At 37.6% G+C, this 20,839-nt stretch overlaps 1 protein-coding gene across 4 annotated transcripts; it reads right to left on the bottom strand.

Moving 5' to 3' along the window:
- Positions 1-162: 162 nt before the first annotated feature.
- Positions 163-19,747, bottom strand: LOC113071533 (axin-1-like). Of its 4 annotated transcripts, none has more exons than XM_026244888.1 (3): positions 19,571-19,747; positions 12,869-13,840; positions 163-1,355 (listed from the first exon to the last, which is right to left on the bottom strand). In XM_026244888.1, exons 2-3 carry the CDS (start codon positions 13,744-13,746, stop codon positions 989-991), a joined length of 1,245 nt encoding a protein of 414 aa, XP_026100673.1. In that variant the 5' UTR covers positions 13,747-13,840; positions 19,571-19,747; the 3' UTR covers positions 163-988. The 4 variants fall into 4 exon arrangements, with proteins under 4 accessions (XP_026100673.1, XP_026100671.1, XP_026100670.1 ...); XM_026244886.1 differs by lacking the exon at positions 19,571-19,747 and adding an exon at positions 15,784-16,503; XM_026244885.1 differs by lacking the exon at positions 19,571-19,747 and adding an exon at positions 15,770-16,502.
- Positions 19,748-20,839: the final 1,092 nt, after the last annotated feature.

Raw genomic sequence — 20,839 nt, 5'->3', positions numbered from 1 at the left:
AATTCCAAGAGGGTCCTCACACCATCGGTGCTCGGGCCCTAATAAAAAATCTAAAAAAGGAAACTTAGTTGTTCATTTTAAGAGACCCAGGAGTCTCATTTTCTCTTGCATAATTAATATTGCACTTTAATTAAGCAAAAACAAATTTTATCCGATTACTCGATTAATTGATGGAATTTTTGGTAGAATACTCGATTACTAAAATATTCGATGGCTACAGCCCTACTCCCAATACATATTTTGCAACAAGTTCAAGTGGGTTACACACATTCGCAGAACTGGCCAATGGAAATCTGCTTGGTTTGACAGTGACTTGTGTGAGCTGTGCTTCATTCACCAATACACTATTGACAAAGGACCTTTTTTTGCCCATGAAATTTCACTAATGTGACCGCACCTTGACTGAGCGCTGACTGCATTAGCGGTTTTAAAAATACCCATTTTTAAAAGCTTTAAATTTAAAACCACTTCCACATAAATGGATGGAAAATCATTTTAATATCACAATGCATTATCCAGCCGACCAAGTCCTCGTGTCAACCATTTAAAATAACTGCATGAGGCCGAAATATTTTGGAAGCCATGAAATGAGTGGACAAATCTGATTACACCCAAGGCCAAAACACTATTTATTCTCTGTTTGTTTTCTATATTCCATTTCCTGTTTTCTGTAACCTGCTTGTGTACATTACCAACGTGAAGGCCATTTCCTTTGTTTTCAGGGAAAGTTAATTTGAAGGGAAACAAGTCAATGCCTTCAAATTACAGCCTGCAGCGCCTCATACCTCCCAATTTGAAGCTCTATAATTAGCATAAGTAATGACATTTAGAAGCTTTCATTGGTGTGGATAATGAGCAGATGGTCCTCCTCAGAGGAGAGCAGATTTGTTTCTGTTCCCAGAGCAGAGCTGGGCGAAAATGGCACTAATTCTGTGTGCACGAGACACTGCTCTGAGACCAGCCTCCGCTAACTGCTGCCAGCCTCAGCTTAAGACACGCCAATGACAAGTAATATCGAGCTTTGTCTGCGCATCTTCCGGTTGATTCCTGAAATATCTGGGCTTCTGCAGAACTGGCTGCAAGTTTCTTGGAGGAGGAAAATCCTGCCAAATTGACTCAGGACGCTGTGGTGAAATTGAATCGCTCTAAGCTCTCGGATGGAATGTTCCGCCAGCTTGTGGTGTGTGTTTGTGTGTCTGTCGATGTGTACGTACACACTGCTGTCGGTCAGGGAGAGAGTGTCTGCGTCGCTGGACATGCTCTGCTGCTCGCTGTCGTTGGCACTGGTGGCGGGCGCCAGCGCGTAGCCAGTGTTCACGTAGTATGGGTTGATGGGCTCCCTCCATGACGCGTGTCTGTTGATGAGAAATGGGACAGAGGAGATTCCTGTTAGACACGTGATTAGGAAGACAATACAGGTCCTCTCAGTGAAACGATGCATTATATTCACACATTTCTAAGTAATAATGAGAGATGCTCAGCTGATTGCAATCAGTGAATAAACACTTTCTATTACTCGAATGTCCGTCAACTTTTCTAGATCACATATGTGATCCTGGGCAAAAAACCAGTCACAAGTAGCACAGGTATATTTGTACCAATAGCCAACATTACACTGTATGTGTAAAATAATCGATTTTTCTTTTATGCCAAAAACAATTGGGAAATGAAGTAAAGATCATGTTCCATGAAGATATTTTGTAAATTTCCCAACATAAATAGAGCAAAACTTAATATTTCATTAGAATTATGCATTGCTAAGAACTTAATTTAAACAAATTTAAAGATGATTTTCCTCAATATTAAAATTGTTGTATCTCAGCCAAATATTGTCCTAACAAGCCATTCATCAATGCAAAGCTTATTTATGTATAAATCTCTTATTACTGGTTTTGTGGTCCAGGGTCACATTTCAGTAATGCAATAGACACCAGTTTGCTTTCAGACTTCAGCATCACTTTAAAAATGTAGAGAAACAAACAACAGAGAACTAATATTACTAACATCAATAAAACAAAAAGGCATGTAATTATACATAATTCAAACACTATTTAGAAATCAGATAAAAATTGTTAAATATTTCAATAAAAGGAAAGAACGATTAAAAAAAGAATGTGGAATACACAACTGTCAATCATGAAGAGATTAATAAATGACTGAATAAAAACATGAATATAGAAAGCTCTCATATTAAGTTTCATTACACCAATGAGTTAAATGCTTTTAAAACTGAAACAATCAGCACATTTTTTCACTTGTTCTTAAAATCCCAAATACATTGTAACATGTAATACTTTTATAATTGACTAAATAGTTATTTATAAAAAAAATGTATATTTCCAGTGAAATTCAGTAACTAAGTTAATTCTATAAAATTAGTTATACTTCTAATATACTTCAATATTACAATATAATGCTATAATAGCACATTATTGATGATATTGATCTCAAGCTTGACTTTGCAAATTTAAAATCGCAAATCAAATCACAATAAATCAACAAAAAAATACAAATAAATCGCAATTAGATATTTTCCCCATATCGCATAGCCCTACTGTGAGAGATTACAAATAACCAGTTATGTCAAAGATCCTGATTAAAACAAAAGAATTGGCATCTGACTATTGAGATAACAAGACAAAAATGTATCACTGTTAAAAATCAGATCATCACTAAATAATATAATTATAATTACACACAAAAATGTAACAAGTCAAAGATAATGCTACGCCCTATCTGCCTTATTGAAGATAAAAACATTATCGAAAAGGACTTGCCTTCTATTAATGACAGCACATAACTAATCAAGAGCTTCATCACATAATTAACCTTAAACATTTTCAAAATGGTCTTTCGGCTGGGTGGAGGCAACGCAGACAAATCGAAATCTCAGAAAAACAAATTATCTTGCAATTAATTAATGCCTACAAAGAACAAAAACATACCACACACACTTGAGGACAACATCCTGTCATGCAAAATCTAAAACAAGAATAAGTGTTTCACTGCTTAAGTGCTCTTAAAATATAATTGGGTTAATGCCTGTTCTCCGAGCTACCATTCCACTGGAAACAAGGACTATAGAAATACAAAGATGATTTAAATAACTGAAATGTAATAAATAAATAAATTTAATAAATAAATGAAACTACTGCTGAATCTTTCAGAAATGAAGCAAGCATCTTACTTCATGAACTGATGGAAATCCATCTTAGATTCTGAGCCAAATTACAGGGGGTTAAAAATGACTCCAGAAATATGTCAGCATCATTGTTACTTTTACACAGAGTTTGGTAGGTCTATTAGTTAAAAAACAAAATAAATAAAATAAAAAAACCTTGAAAAGTGCTCTTTTCTCATTTTTGAATGGTCACCATTGGAACAATGCAACAGATTGCTAAAATCAACAGATTTTACTAACTTTTGACTCCACTCTAAAAAAAAAATAGAGGTTTACTCCATAAATATTCATCCATGACATTTAACATTTTGGCTTTCACTATACATCTTTCTTCAGAAAACATCTCAGCAAATTAAAACATTTGAGCCGGGGACGGGAATGACACGGATGACCCAGTATTTTGTCTTGTCCTGCTGCTCACGTGCAGTGCAAACACAGTGAAATCCATGCAGATGCATGTGAACTCTAAATTCAGATTACTTCCACATCTAATAATGACGCATACATGCAAAAATTATGTCAAAATGCAGATCTCTGTAAGTATCCTTGTAAACACAGCTGCTCATGGTTACAGATATGCCACTATCAATTTTTCATGTTGCAATTAATTGCTAAAGCTTTTATCACGCTATACAGTATTATCACGATTTTTTCATAATACAGTACAGGTTTAACTTTTTTCTTTTAATAAAAATAACTGAACATTTAAATACGATTAAGCAAAATACACAAAACAGATTTTACACAGATTAAATTGCTAAAAAATTATTACAATGACCAATAGGAATCACTTTTTAATAAGATCTCTTTAGTTAACCTTAGATAATGCATCAACATTCACATGAGCAATAGCTACATTTGCTACAGAGGTTATTGATCTTTGTTAAAAAATCTGTTCATGTAAACTCATTAAATAACAGTCGCAACTTTTGATTTTAACAATGTGTTAACAAATATAGAAATTACCTACGATTAATGACTGTTCAGAAGAATTTTTTATTGGCAGTTTATGTTACCTAAAAAATTTGTTAATGAAGCCTTATTGCAAAGTGTGACCAAACAAAGAATCAGAACACTTTCAAACAATATCTAGGTCATGTAGAACAGATTCAATTGTAAAAATAAATAAATAAATGGCCTATTAAGTCTAAATATTTACATATTTGGCAATGTGAGGAACACCATAGTGAATACACAAATCTGAATGGCTGTTTAAATCATTTAAACGTTTTTAGAAACAGAAAGAAGTGCAGCTGCTTTGCTTATGGGATTTTCACTTTAACGACTACATTTCTGCTGTTCAGCGCCATCTGCTGTCAGAGAGTGCATGTGGTTTCATCCAGAGCAGTGATGCGTGGGTTGATCCAAAATGAGCGGGTGCCTGCGGTCAAGAGTCATCAAAAAACATTTTTTTATGATATTCCGGTCAGGTCGTTTGAAATAAAGATGCCAATTAAACCTTTGTAATGTATATAGTACTAGACAATTTTGAAATAAATAGGCCTACACTTTATTGGCTGAATAACTGGGGCGAAGATGACGAATGAGCTCAGTCTGCAGGTATAAAAGGAGGCATCAAAAGAAAAGGTGAAGACTGGGGAGCAACGGCACTCTTTTTGGTAAAACATGATTTTGACAACTTTAAGTTTTGTTTTATAGAAAACTATTTTTGAAAGATTTTTGTTTTGTATAAATTGTATCTTAATTTTGATAAATGTTTTATCAGTCAATTGCCTGTATTTAATAAATAAGCACATATATAGCAGATTTTCTATCAAAGAAGCCTGAAAAAAAAATCTACTCATCTGTTTTCAACATAATAATAATGTTTTTTGAACAGCAAATCAGAATATTAGAATAATTTCTGAAGATAATGTGACACTGAAGACTGGAGTAATGATGCAGAAAATTCAACTTTGCATCACAGAAATAAATTACTAATTTAAAATACATTCAAGTAGGGCTGGGCGATATATTAAAAAAAAACATGATATCTCGATATTGTCAACATTTTTATGATATTCGATATATATCTCGATGTTTATGATTTTCTTTTGCCCATAAAACAAAAAAAATATTTAGATTAAACGGTTTAAGCAGTTAAAAAAAAACTAGACCAAGAGATCACTTACTGCTTTTTATTAAATGAATACATGTAGGCCTATATGTAACTGAAGCAGTGCAAATTAAGTACAGAAAGTGCATTCTGTCAATTTTTTAGTGAATGCAATTCACAATTTATACTATGCAACTGGGATAAGTATTTTATTTAATTTTTTTTAACAAGTTTTTAAGCTAAGAACACAAGTCTGTCAACTGTCTGCGGTTTTAAGAGAAGCTCTGTGGGATGAAACTATGTTCCTACTAACATTAAAAACCCTCTTAGATGGGGAGCTAGTTGCTGAAGCACATAGCTATTTCTTATATATAAATATATATAAATGAATACCAAAGACTTTTGCATTCTCTCTGTCTATAGTATGGAAACTGGTAAACATATCAGTGAAATTCCCCAATAGTAATTCAAATTGGCCCTAGCCTATGTTTCTCTATTCAAACATCACCGGTCGAGTAAGTGCATTTATTTGGCGATCACAAATGCAAACAATACAGTTGAGATCTCAAGACAGAACACAGACCGGCTGAACGACGCTTTCATTAGATCGCTCAATTCCAGTTTGTTAGTGTTTTCAGACTGTCAGCGGCGGCTCTTCCGCAATGAGGAGTGAGCACATGCGCATGGTTGCCAGATTGCTTCAAATAAGCAAACGCCGGGCAGAAAATGTATCCTTGTAACAGTGGAGCTCTGATTAGTAGTAGAGGGGCGTAGAGCAGTCAGCAGTTACAGGTTCCTTTTTTGGATATTCGGCGCGTTCTTTTGGGAAAGTATGCTTGAATTTGAAATATTCGATATTCCCGATATATTCAAATTTTACATCGTCGTCAAAATTATTCTGATACTTTCGCTAATATTCGATATATCGCCCAGCCCTACATTCAAGTAAAAAGCAGTTATTTTAAACTGTAAAAATTTTAAGAGACTTTAAAAAACATTACACATCTTATGGTTCAAAAACTTTTGACTGGTAGTGTATATTATATATTTAAAACCCCAGTTTTTTTATATTAGAATGAAGAAGTTGTTTAAATCACTGATTCAATGACTCCCTCATAAACCTACTAAACTTGTTTCATTACTGAATGAATCAGTGTTTTTGAACTATTCTCTTGAATGAAAAATTCATTCATTGACAAATACATTTTTAAGTCACTTGTCGCCACCTAGTAGTGAAACAATGCAATCGACACAAACGTTACTTGATGCACAGTACTTTCAAAAGGGGATTTGCTCTATTTTGATCACTGCCATATAGACATCAATGTTTATATCTGAACTATAAACTATTCCAGTATTTCTGTGATAATATAAATGACTGTAATACTGTGTAGTTGAAAAGACTGTTTGTGAAGATGTTTCTTCACCAAACATGCTAACCGCTCTCTCTGTGTTAGCGGCAGTGTGAACATGGATTTCAATGATAAAGGTTTAATAGACTCGGGGGAATCGTTGTCATTTAGAAATGAGATCGAGAGGTTGTCTGAATCAAGATCGCGATCTTTTAATGATTAATCGTGCAGCTCTAAACTTTAATGTTTTATTACTGATCTTTTATGAATATTTACTCTAACAATATTTACGTAATTGAGAAATACTTACAATTTCACATGACACTGTTTCAGTTTCATTTGTTATTATCTATATTATCAGTTTTTTGGCTTTTTCAAAGAAGTGTCCAAAAGCACAGTACTTTTTCAGAACCACAGCAAAATGACATTAAGAATACGAATTTCTACGTCCCCTACCCTTATTTTAATATAAATGTAAGCATTCGCTGCTTCCCTCAGACTGAATTTACCCAGCTAATACACATCATGCCAACTGAGGCATGTAACTGAATCCAGGATGGCTAATATGAGCATGACACACAGATGATGAAAACAAGAGTAACACACACACAAAAAAATAAAAATCTGTCAACCTTGCGATGCGGATTCCTTCCTGGAAGAACAGGTATGACACAAATTGAAATTCATTACTGCACGCGTGTAATTTTTGAGCGACTACAAAAAGGAGCAGGAAGTGTTTTGAAATATGGTATTTTCTCTTGGTTTATACAAGGCTTGTTTATTGTGTGCCACTTGGGAACAGCTAGGCTCTGCTTGAACCTCTCACAAACCGAGACAGAAACATCTCTTTATGACCAGCCTAAGCAGAGGGACAGAAAGAAACAGACAGCGGCAGATAGAACAAGAAAAATAGAGAATATGATAGAGGAGGGGGGAGGAAAGAGAGAGAGTGTGAGAGAGAGAGACCCAGGATCTCTGCAGTCTCCAGTGATTATTCCTCGCTCTCAACCCATCCACGGTCTTCTAATGATACAAGCAGCAGCCATGTCAATATTCACCGTATAAGAGAATACCCAGAAACCTTCAGAGACGATCCTGAGCCTTCAGCAGCTCTCTCCACAGGCCCAGCATTCACCATTCCATTTGATTCTTCACAAAACAAAGGCTCTAAAACAGGCAGGGGGCAACTGGAATCTCTGAATCATTACTGCGATTCAAAACGAATCGATCTGCTGCTCTTCCCCCCAATAACATACACATGCCAACATCCAACTGAGCTAACACATTAATTACTGTGACATCTCCTGTGAAAAAAACAAAAGCAAGCCCTCGCTAGAGTAAGAAATAAAAAGCACAGGCACGTTAGGATTTAACTGGCAGCCCATTACCACTTAAAAATCCTTGCATCCAAAGTAACTCCACTGGGACAAAAGCACGATGCACATTTGAAAGGAGCCATTACCTAGATACAGGTAACATTGGTGTGCCCGAGATTTGTGCACCTCCCCACATTCAGAATAATTATGAGCTCTCTGTCATCCAATTTTACATGTGATCACAGCTGACTCCAGACTCCTACAGATTAAACCCTCAAAGGCAGCTCTGCGCTCCAGAGCACAGGGAAAAGAGATTCACATTACACTCTACCTCAAAGAGAAAATCACTGACTGGCTACTGAACGACTATTATATCATGCCTTATTATTTACTACGGTCTTAAAATATAATAAGTTGCTATTTCTCTCTCAACATACAAAGAAATCCATACTTCATGCTCACATATGACATCAACAGATTTTGTCCTTACACTTTACCATTCTAGACCGAGTAAAATCATCCTCAACACATAAATGAACAAGAACTTTAGCCATGACGGCCCTATTAATCCTAGTAATTTAGACAGTTAGATTTACCATTAGGAGTGCACCAATACTACATTTTTGAACAACATGAACAAGCCAGTAATCATTTTCTTATGCAGTTCAAAAGATTTGAGTTGACAAAAAAAAAAAAAATCTCTAAGAAATTAATACTTTTATTCAGCAAGAATGTGTTAAATTTATCAAAAGTGACAGTCAAGACAAGATGTTATAAAAGACTTGTATTTAAAATAAATGCTGTTCTTTTGACCTTTCTATTCATTACGGAATCCTGAAAATTCCAGTTTCTGCTAGAATGTTACGGTGTTTTTAACATTACAAGTAGGGATGCACGATAATATCGGCACAACATCGGTATCAGCCGATAAAAGCCTAAAATGACCATCATCGGTATCGGCCGATATGAATATTTCTGCCGATGAGCCAAACCGATATTCTCCAAGTGAAATAATTGACCTTTTTTTCAGATGTGAATGTCTGTCTACATTTGTAAAATAATACATTTATGGTAGAATCAGTACAGAAGAGATACATGGATTTCTCTTCAGTAAAATTAAAGTTTAAATATATCAGTATATATTTGTATATATATCGATATCGGCCAAAATTATTTTGAAAATATCGGCATATCGAATATCGGCCAAAATCCAATATCGTGCATTCCCTAATTACAAGAACTTTTTCTTGTGCACTATATGAGCATATTAAAAAGATTTTTGAAGGATCATGACAATGAAGACTGTAGTAGGCCTAGTAGGACTCCAGTAGTAACTTATTTCTTATTCATTCTTAAAATAAAGCTTTGCCATTACAGTAATAAATTGTTACAATATATTAACAGAAAACAGTTGTAATAATTTGAAAATATTATTTTTACTGTATTACTGTATTATTAAAAAAAATGTAATCCTTTATGAGCATAAGAAAAAAAAAACATCTTACTGACCCCAAGCTATCGAATTAGAGTAAGACTGTAAGCAAAAGATAGGGGACATTACAATTCTACATTAGTTTGAAAAGCTCCAGGTGATTTAACATTATACAGTATAAACAACTTCGATCTGAGCATTGGATTTCCTTATGAGTATTAGAGTTTAACTGTTTTTGTTAAATATAACAGTCAACGCAAAGATAATCTACATGTAAAACCAGGAAATTAACAAGTATCCTACAATTAAATACTAACTAAATGCCAATATATATTTCAGGTTAATATCACCAAAACTTGCACAGAAAATTGTAATATCAGCCAATAACGAACAAGGCACACTAATATATATGTAATATATGCATTCCTACTTCAGTGTAAGAGATCAAAACATTTGCACAGAGGGGTAAAAAACTATTCACATCCTTATTCCTGCTGGAATAAATTTCTCTTCTAGCATTAGATTTATATTTTGACCACCACTCTTGGTAAAGCCTAGGATTTATTTTTAGACTTAACAATACACATTATAGGCAGTCACTGTGGCTTTATTACCAAACTAACTTTCAGTACATTCCCACACGGAGAAACTTCTGAATTCCCTCACTTCCTTCTTTTCTGCAAGCAAATCAAAGACATATGACTCCTGCAAAATTTACATGCATGAAACCCCAAAGCATTTACCTGCAAGGCTATTTAAAAAATAAACGTGATGTCTTTCAGTAATTCCAGCCAAAGACTTCATGTAGGCCTAATGAAAAAATAATTTGAAAACAAATGCCTCACAATGGCATTGCTCCCGCTAATTAAAAACACATCAGGTCCAGAGGCAATGGAACATACATTGAGCTGGGTGGAGAGTTTAGGGTGTTTCTGCGGTTTAACAATATCAATCTGTCATCGAGTCTCTCCTTTTGTCATGTTAAAGCTTGTTAAAAGAGGTACCTTTTAACAACGTTCAAAAATTAAAATGCTACGCAAAGCCCTCCGCACGCTAAACATAAACTGTCGGGAGAAGACGCGAGTCAAAGGAGGAGAGGAAGAAGATGCAGCAAAACAATCTCAAAGAGAGGCGCATTTCCTTTCAGAGCCCTCCTGGGGATGTTTCTCATCTTTATACCTCACCTGAACATCTAAAGCGCTGAGGTTTTGGACAGAACAGGGTTACTGCACCATCAACAGATGTCAAGGTTTGTCTCAGACAGTTGAGAGAAAACTGGGTCAACTTCTAGGGGTAGATTTCCGCAATTTTCAATCTCTTTGCGGGAGGAGTGCCAGCAGTGAGCACAGTGCAGTTGAGCACATCAGAGCACAATGTATGCTTGAGCATTTTACAGAGGCTAAATCAGGCTGTGTAAATCCTCCTCCCGCTCCTCCATGCCCGCTTCGAATTTAAGCTTTAGCACCGAGAGAGGAAAAACATGCACTAATTCAGAAATTCACGTTAAGAAAATGATACTTCAGATTCTGACTGGACGACCTGCATTAAAAGTTGCTGTTAAGATGCCTTTTGAAATTAATATACACCACAGTTGTGAATGGTCAACGGACTAATTGTTTATTCCGATTCGTGATTATTGACAAACTAGTGATATTGCCATTTGACTATCTTTTAGCCAAAGTTTTATAAAAGTTCAAAGTAAATACATTTGCGCCAGTGCTTCTGGTGGCCTCAACAAATATCTTAGAGGGGCTGCAGATTACTTACAATTTAAAATAGCAAATAAACAACCATTAACTAACCAAAACATCTCAAAATCAATATTTCTTATTTAATTCACTTTGAGATTATAATAAGGAACAAAATGGTCCTAAAAAAAGGTGATTTTTGAACATTGGAAAGTAATGTTAACAAAAATCTTAATGGATCTTTTTTAGGAAATGTATGTGCAATTTCATAGTAATGCCAAGCTCTAAAATATTTGTAGCTGGTAGAAATGTAGAAAAAAAAGTAGTAATTCTTAGTAAATTAGAAATAACTGGGGGGGGGGGGGAATTATCAAATCACAGGACCTTTGAATATTGTTGTGAATGATGAGGGCCCTGAAGACAAAAAGGTTGAGGGCCACAAATTTAAAAAGTAAAAGTTCTCACTAAAAATCACACCAATCCAGTTTTTCTAAGGCACGGTTCAGTCATTATTTACTCACCCTGACATCATTTCAAAACCTGCGTCACTTCTACAGATCACAAAAGATTTTTGTTTAACTCAAAATATCTTCTTTTGAGTTCCCCAGAAGAAAGTAATGATAAGAGGGTGATTAAATGATTTAGAGGTTAGACTAACAAAGACAGAACATTTGACAGATGTGGCAACATGCATTTAACCCTACACATATTCGATTATACACACCACGTAATGCATATATGTGAGACAAATAAAGCTTGCAGCTTTAATGCACAAAAAGCTGCTGTCACTTGAATATAACGGTGCATGTAAAAGTAAAACGTGACCTTACTACAGTAATAGCTTATGAACGCCTCATACCTGGAGTGGCTTATTGCTTTTGATATGTCATTGTGAAAGCACCTGTCGATATTTGCTTTTAAATCTAGGATGAAAAGCTTTGTAATCTTCAGCAGAGTCTGTTCAAAGGCCCACATGCACCGCTTTCTATTCCAGCAGGACAAGGATTAAAGTATTTAGCAGTCACATCTCTAAATCCCATTTTGCTCATATGGAGGGACTCGAGGCTCTGATGCATCAAGTGATTTGCTGTAATTTTCACAGCATGGCTTAAAAGCCATGTCTCACCAAATGAAATGATGTCAGTGCGATGCACAATACGAATGAGAAAGGACACGTGTGCTAAAAGAGCACAACAGGCCATCACAACCGGTGGCGAGGAATGCCTCGGGAATGTCGGAGCACAAAAAAATTCATTACAAAACACAATACCTGAAGCATACATTCCAGTGCGCTCGCTCGGCGAGCAAACCATGGGTGGCACGAAAGATAGAGATCTGAAAACATTCAGATACAAACCAAATCTATACACAGCTGTGGGCTTCAAAGTGCATTAGATCAGATACACAAAACGTCCCTGAACGCATCAGCTCAATCTATGCCACAAAACTTTGTTGGAGCGTGCGCATTCTTTCTTTCTCACAAAATATTCAATGCCGTTTCCTCCTTTGTGCACATTCTAAAGAGAATCCATGTTGTGGTTCTCGTGAAGAAACCTTTATTCTGCTGCAAAGCCTGCCATTCAAGAGACACCTGCATGGAGAACACAAAGAGGACCCACTTGCACCAACTCGCAGTAGGCAAAGACAACGCTGCGACCCACTATCTGTCTTGCTAACTCAGTCGCAGCTACTTAGAGGTTTCTGCCTATACTGCATTCCTCTCATCTCCAGTGGAAGGCTGTGCTTAACTCCGATTCCCTTTTTATCTTTTTCTTCTGCACCGCGAGGGGGGAAGGGGGATGGAAGAAGAGAGAGAGAAGCATTTCAAAGCTGCAGGATTTACCTGTACTCACGGTTGTCCTGATATCTCTTACTGCTGGCCACCCGCTGAGGCACAGTTTCCATGAGCAGCTTCTGGGTCAGCCTGTTGCTGGGAGTGGGGTCGCTTTCGTGGTTCTGCCCCTGTTCCTGGTCGCACCGCCATTCCTCGTCTTCGTTCAGAGTTGGCAGGTAGCCCGGCAGGGCTTTGCCGTTGCCTGACACCGAGCTCTGGTCGCTGAACAGTTTGGGACTCTCTCCGCCCGTCCTGGTGTATTCCAAGTATATGTCGGACTTTAAAAACAAAGGGTAGGTATTTTCTTCCATCATAGTCTGAATTTCGGTTTGCGCCTGGTCGAACATGGCGGCATCGATGTGAAGCTTCATCACACAGTCCTTGATGAAGCTCTTGGTGGCCGGCTTGATCTGCCGGGACACGATGCCGTTGTTATCCAAGATGTACTTTTTGTAAATGGCTTTGGCGAGCTTCAGCATCTTCTCGTTGCCTTCGTTGGCCTCCTGCTTGCGGAAGCCGCTGCAGGCGAACCAGAAGTCCAGCAAGTCGGCGCACTCCTCCTGTTTGAGGAAAGTCCTGAACAAGTGGATGCCATCTTGGTCGTCTAAGAGCGAGTGCAAGGACTCCGCCCACTTCAGGTAGGGTGGCGTTGGGGAAGCACTACCCTCGGGCTCGTAGCCCAGGTCCAGGTCGGGTCTTCTGGGCGTAGCTATGGAGGTCTCGTTCTTGAGGCTCTCACTCTTAGAGGAGTAAAAGCTGTGGCCGTATTGCCGTCCATCGCTGGACACCAGATCGCCCTCCTCCCCGGGGACCGGGGGTCTGGGGGCATCCTCAGTGAAGCTGCTGCCCACATCTGGCGGATAACAGGCCATTTCGTTTACACTCATGCTGACAGTGTCCCTGCACCCTGTCCCAGTACAGCCCACAAGGCAGAAAGTTTATATCCAGACTTCTATCAATGCCACTGCGAAAGAATTCCTCCTATAAGAGAAGAGAGAGAGAAAGAGGCATGGGAAAAAGCATTCAAAAATACTCAACACAATCTGCTTAAAAACAATGTGTAAAATAGTGCTGCTGATATGTTCACGAACCAAATAACTGATGCAGACTTCTACCTTAATGTGGGTCTAACATTTCATACAACAACAAAAAAAAATCCATAAGACAATAGCATTTTAAAGAGGACAACAGAGTGTGACCAGTAACTCAAACTGATTTTAAATCATATTTCACATTGACATACTATAGCAGATGTATCAAGCAAAACAATCATTTTTGTACCAACACTTGTAACAAGAAGCAAAATAAGCATATTCCCAACTTAAAACCTGTGCACTGCATAAAGCATATAAAAATTGGATAAGGAGGTTATTTTATTTGGTTACACTTTATTTGAGGTGTCCTTGTTACAGTGAAGGCTAATTATACATTAGTAATATTCATGAACTGCATTTACTTATATGGTTAGGGCTTGGCTTGGGGTTACTTGCATGTAATTATGCATAGCTAATTGTTATTATAATAGTAAGCAAATGTAACGTAACAAAAGAAACTTAAAACGAAGTGTTACCTTTTATTTGAAGGTGTTCTTGTTACAACAGACAAATATTAATAAACAACGTATTCATTAAGTTAGATGCTTGCAACTTTGCATAATTTACTGTTGGTAAATGTAAAGTGTGACAAGGACACTGTTAAATAAGTAACGTTACTAAACATTTTCAATTAATGTTACATCCCAATAATGGCTCAGTAAACCTTTTGGGCCATCTGTACAATCCAGGTTTAAATTAAACACTGCAGTGCTCTACAATCCCATCAATCTTCCAGTGGCCTCAGGCATCTATCTTAAAGAGAGCAAAAAAAGGGCAGCCATCATGGCACAAACACTCTTGAACTCACCTGTGACACGGTTTACGACACCAACCATAAACCCAACACTTTCAAGTTCCGACCTTAGAACCTGTGACTGACCGCCTGCCAACTAGACTTCGTCTGATGTTCTTGATAAGCGAGCTAAGGCAGAAAGAAACCTTGAGCTCTCCCAGTCAATAACTTGAACTTCAATGGCGATGAGCTAGCAGGCTAATCCAGCACAAGACGCCAATTCACAAATATTTCACGCGCACTGACGCTGTTACTTAAAAACAAAACACCACAGGGGGGTTAACCCGAGGAGGCTACTAACTAGCTACAAAACAAAACGCCGCGATAAGTTAGAAACATAAATAGAGCGAACATCAACCGCATCAAAGAACGCGACGCGCGAGGAGAGGAAGTACGTGCGGCGCGAGACCTTCCCAAACAAGTGAGCACAGACGGCCAGAAACACTTTCACCATCTTTGAGTGCCCTAGCCGATGTTTGCACCGAGCTTGTCCTGCGGATCCGAGTCAACTAGTGTGAGAACACGTTGTCACAGCCATCTTTAACCACTACAAACGCCAATATATCAAATCATCCCACTTACGCACGGGAAAAAGAAAAAAAGCGGCCATCTAAAAACGGCTCGCGCTCGCTGCGTTTTTCCTTCGCTGACGACATTACAACACCCCTTTCGCTGCCCTCGCGCTTTCTGCTTTGAAGTGAGCCCCACATTCATCGCATTCATGTCTCGGCCTCAGCAGCAGCAGCAGGAGCGGATGGGGGAGGGGGAAGTAAGAAACAAACTCCATACACACACAGCCAGGCCCTTCCGCAGCCCAGGGACTAGTGTGCAACTTTGCAACACTGATTTTCGCACTCCACCACGCCGATAACACGCTTCACAAACGCGCACTCGACCTCGCAGAGGATTGGGACGCGAGCGGCGAGAAAGCGACGGTGCATTTCATCTCTCCGCTACCGCAAACCCCCATTACACCCGAAGCCAGGAGGAGGAAAAGAAAAGTGTACCGTACTGTAACGTTACCTGTGAGAACCTACTTTCCGTTTCCGAGCGCATCGGGAAGAGCGTTGTATGCGGAGGGATACGAATCGTGTCATCGATGCGGAGCTCGGAGTTTAAAAATAACAAAGAAAACAGTCGCTTCTCCACCTCTCCATTGCTGTCTCTCACACTCCTGAGCCCGTGTGCGAGTGAGAGTGTGTGTGTGTGTGTGTGAGAGAGAGAGAGAGATGTGCAGCGCCGCGCATGGACAGAAATCACACTGCCGCCTGGAGAAGAAGAAAAAGATGAAGGCGAGGAAACCCTGGAGTGTGAGGAGCGCCTTCGCGAAGTCATTCACACTCACTACGCGGTGAAGGTGCGCTCAGAAACACGTTTAGACCATTAAGAGGCGATCACCGCATCGAGGAGAATGATTAAAATGACATATTCATGAGGAGATCAGCAAAAAGTCTTCTGGAAAATGATGTTTTACTTTACATTGAGCAGGTCGCCCCCTCATGGACGCCGCCATGTTGACGTCACATGACCAGGCGTGTCAAACAGCTCACCTGCTACTAGTTCTGCTTATAATATTGTTTTAATTTCACTTTATGATCTAAACCTAACAAGCAGACTCTAAATAATATAAAAACAAACCGTTAGAAGATTCACTGGCTCTGTCAGGGGTGTTTTTTAGCCTTTTATCAGTGAAATTAAAAGTGTGGCCATATTTTGATGCTCTTTTTTTTAAATAGTGTTTTGGGTATAAATGGATATTAATCACTTTTCCCCAGCTCTTCACAAGTTGTAGTTGTAATAAAGAACTGCTTTGTTGTTGACAAATGATAGAAGACGTTTTCAAGTTTTGTTTCCTATCGACCTCATCCAGTGCTCTATCTGTTTTATTTTTCTCCTGTAAAACATCCCGTTATTTCTTGCGATGTTAGAAACCGCTGCAAGCGATTCAGTGAATGAGTAAACTGTCCTAATGAATCAAACTGAATCGCAAACCATTTTTAGAGCCTGTTTGACCTATTAGATCAAAACAGTGATTCATTCACTCGTTCTGACTCTAAACTTCCTTGGGAAAACACTGACTGCTGAAATATTATCAGGAAAAAAAAAGGAATCACATGTCGGTGTATGGTAATTATTATATAAGCATTTATCAATAATGTTTTTGGGGCACAGTGGTATTTTAAAAAGGCCAGGACAATTTTCCAGACATTTTATTTAATCCTAAAGCAAAACACAATGTGTAATTCAAAATACGGTTAAAACTCCTGCATACTTCATATTTACACAGCAAACAGACCTTTAAGAATTACACTGAAGCTGTGAGGCATAGAATTACACTGGATTGGACTGTTATTAGCAACATTTCTTTTTTTACTTGTGAGTTTTAAATGCACCCCCTTTTTATCCAGATAAAATTCAATATGGCATCTATAAGTTAGGTCCTATTTTTAATTTTTTTCTTAAAAGTCTCAATATTAGAATGAAGCCTGAGTCAACAGCGTAGTCTTAAGTGATCAGCATGTGTGAAATCCACTAATTATATATATATATATATATATATATATATATATATATATATATATATATTAAAAAAAAAATCCAAACAAGCAATCATTCCCTGCTATAGTGATGAAACATAAGCAATGACCTCCAGCTTCAGTATATACAGACCAAGGATAAACAGCAGGACATCAAGCACAGAGTGCAAATTCACAACAGTCACAGCTGCCACACTGCAAAACGCCTCCAGAACCACCAACAACATGCAAAAAAAATCTTAAGACTGAATGCAAGAATGTGCACAGTGCAAGACAAAAAAACACAGATGAAACAGAACAAAACAAAAAAGAACTAAACAGCAATGTGAAGAGGCTTATCTAAACCGATAGGTCAAACCAAAACCACACTAAATGGTAACAAAACATACTGAGTGCACCTCTATTCATTTTTTAAGCGTTCTGCAGACGTGTCAGTCTGTTTGATTTAGCCTCAGTAGTGTGCACACAGTCACTGTGGACTATAACCTTGAGGAAATTATCTCAGTTTTCCATCTGCAGTGTCATTGACACACATTTCATGGCTCTGCCGTGACAGCTTGGACATGCTATCTGTTTTTAATTCCTTCCAGCTATCAAGGTGCTGTAATCTAACCAAGTTTTTGAGAAGTTTTCCAAGTGTAAGTTAATCCCTTCCTTGTATGGTAGGTTCCTTTTGTGTGCAATGCACAAATATTATTTGCACATAAAGTTTTTGTTTAAATTTCAATGTAACATACCGAAAAATATCTTAAATAAACCAAATCCTCAGCCTGAGCTTAGAACAGTAAAACATGAGGAACCTGAGACCGAAAAAAGCCTCTGCATCTCTCACAGAGAGAAAAGAGATTAGAATCAAGGTACATTTCCGAATGTATATCTCTCCATCTGACAAAAGATGAAAGCAACGTGGTAAAAGAAAGAATGCATGAGATTTAAACACTGTTCTTTTCTTTCAGTCATGCAGCAGGAGGTATGTCTCTTTATAATCCTGCTCAAGAATGGTTTTAAAGTCTTATAAACCGTACAGACATTACTGGAAATACAAATAACCTCTGTCCCATTTTTAACCTATTGAAGGCTTAAAGCAGGAAATGTGTCATCAGACTGGACACAGACAGTTGAACATTGCACATCAGAGAGTCAAAACCTCTATGCAGAATGATATGCAGAAGATAATTCTGGATTTATGAGTTACTTCAGTGAAGGAATTCATGTCTTATGACTTAAAGCACCTGCCGTTGGAAAAATGAGCAGGCCTTAAAGATGAATTTTACTTTGTATGCGCTGAACCTCTGAAGTTATGACTCAACACCTGGATATAATCTGGCATGTAATCTCACGGGTTCATTGCAAAAAGATCAAAGGCCCTTGGAAGGTGAAGTCCTGTTCCTCCTTTTTATGACTTTATTTCATTAGCTCATCTGAAAATGAAAGAGTGGGTTATGAAGAACCATGACTTTAATGACATATTACAAATTGCTCGTGGGAAATCAGGACTGGGTGTAGTTAGGCATTCGTCTCGGAATTTGACACACCTTAACTTTCACAAAAGAACATTAAACTAATGTTTGTCATGGTCTGCCAAGCCAAGGTCACCAAACATTTGCTAAGAAGTTTTCATGACCATGCCAGATGAAACCTTAATTTGCTTTTTGAGTTGTGTACAATATTCAGTATAGTTAGATTTGTTTCATGCTCACTAAGTCTGCATTTATAGTTAAAACCATAATATGGAACCGTAATAATAAATGTAATTTATTCTTGATGTCGTATGATTCTTCAGAAATCATTCTGATATGCTTATTTACTGTTCACGAAACATTTCTCTGTCATTAACAATGTTTAAAACAGTGTGCTGCTTAATATTTTTGTGGAAACTGTGATACATTCTTTTCAGAATATATATATATATTTTTATAAAGTTTTGTAGCTCTTTAAATGCCACTATTTGATTTATAAAGTTTTATAACTTTAGAAATATCATTTCTGTCACTTTTAACAAATTTAACATGTCCTTGCTGAAAAAAAAAACTATTACAAAATATAAATTTTATATATATATATCTTCATATGTATATGTGTGTGTGTGTATATACATATATATATATATATATATATATATATATATATATATATATATATATATATATATACATACATATGTATGTATATATATATATATACATATGTATGTATGTGTACATATAGCCATTCATAACTATATATCTGCACTTAGTAAGTTTTGTTCCCATATGTCAGTTAGTTATTATGAATGAAAATGCATTACCTGAGGAAACCGTACGTTTCTGTCTTGTGTTTTCTGTCTTCCCCCAGCTCTCCCTCCACTGACAGAAGATTCCATTTCAGTACCATTGAATGTATCAAGTTCCAGTAAAAACGGCATCCTCCTCTTTTTCAGAGAAACCAAGGTGATTGTCCACAAAAAATCGGTCCATTCCAGGTTATCAACTGTGTCCATTCGAATCTGAAACACAGGTATGAAAAAAACTTTAATATCAAATCTTTTTCAACAGAAATTTCTAACAATGTACTTCTTTAATTTTCTATTTTGGTTTATTCAGACACACACACACACACACACACACACACACACACACACACACACACACACACACACAGTATATAAACATTCCCCCTCTAACACTCTATAACACTAGCATTTTCTATCATTTTTCTACTCTATCTACTTGTTTTGTATATATATATATATATATATATATATATATATATATATATATATATGTAATGTGGAGGATTTCTATGTTTTCCAGTCAACATAATATGCATGGACTAGTGAATACTGGGCCAGTGCTCAAATCAGATGGCATCAGCAGCTGCAAACTCAGATCTATCCTTGCCCTTCCTGAGGCCTGGCTTTGATTACTGGGCCCCCCACCACGAGCCAACACATGGCCATGAGCGCATACCAACTCAGTGCACAACCTCTGAGCAACCACTTGGAAACAATCAAGAGGTAAATAGCATGAAATAGAGGTGTTTGGAAACGGTTTGGAGAGATCGTGCAGATTAGGAGAGTATTTAGTAATTGTTCAAAGCCAGATTATTCTTGCCTTTGGAACTTTCACAAAGGGCGTTACAGTCGGAGGCGAGCAGGAATCGTTGCCACAGAAAGTCATTTGGGAAACTGTAACCAGAGGTCGGAGTCACTTGGGTGAATGTCAGATTTGTTTTATCGTCGTTCTTCTACATATAGTGAAAGTCACAGTCCTGGAGGAAACTGTTGGAATCAGTTGACAGCTGTGTTTGGGAGCTTCTTGCATGAGTTTTGATGGAGGTTGTGACTTCTGCTACTCTGCTACCTGTTGAGTGGCCCTGGACTCAAAGACAAATGACATGACAGGTGCACTTCCAGCTTAAGTACCTGCTCCACTACAAAGCAGCTGCGGTGATTGCTGGTAGGTTGCACAAGACAAAGAAAACAACAGCAAGTCTGCTCTGAATTACACTATGTTTACTCATATTTTCCAGTTCTGCTCTCACCAGTGCAAAGCACAGTTTGTCCGAGGCTATCAAA

This window comes from Carassius auratus, unplaced genomic scaffold, assembly GCF_003368295.1.
Source record: "Carassius auratus strain Wakin unplaced genomic scaffold, ASM336829v1 scaf_tig00007487, whole genome shotgun sequence".
Taxonomy (NCBI): domain Eukaryota; kingdom Metazoa; phylum Chordata; class Actinopteri; order Cypriniformes; family Cyprinidae; genus Carassius; species Carassius auratus.
This window is presented reverse-complemented; position numbering and strand designations above follow the sequence as displayed.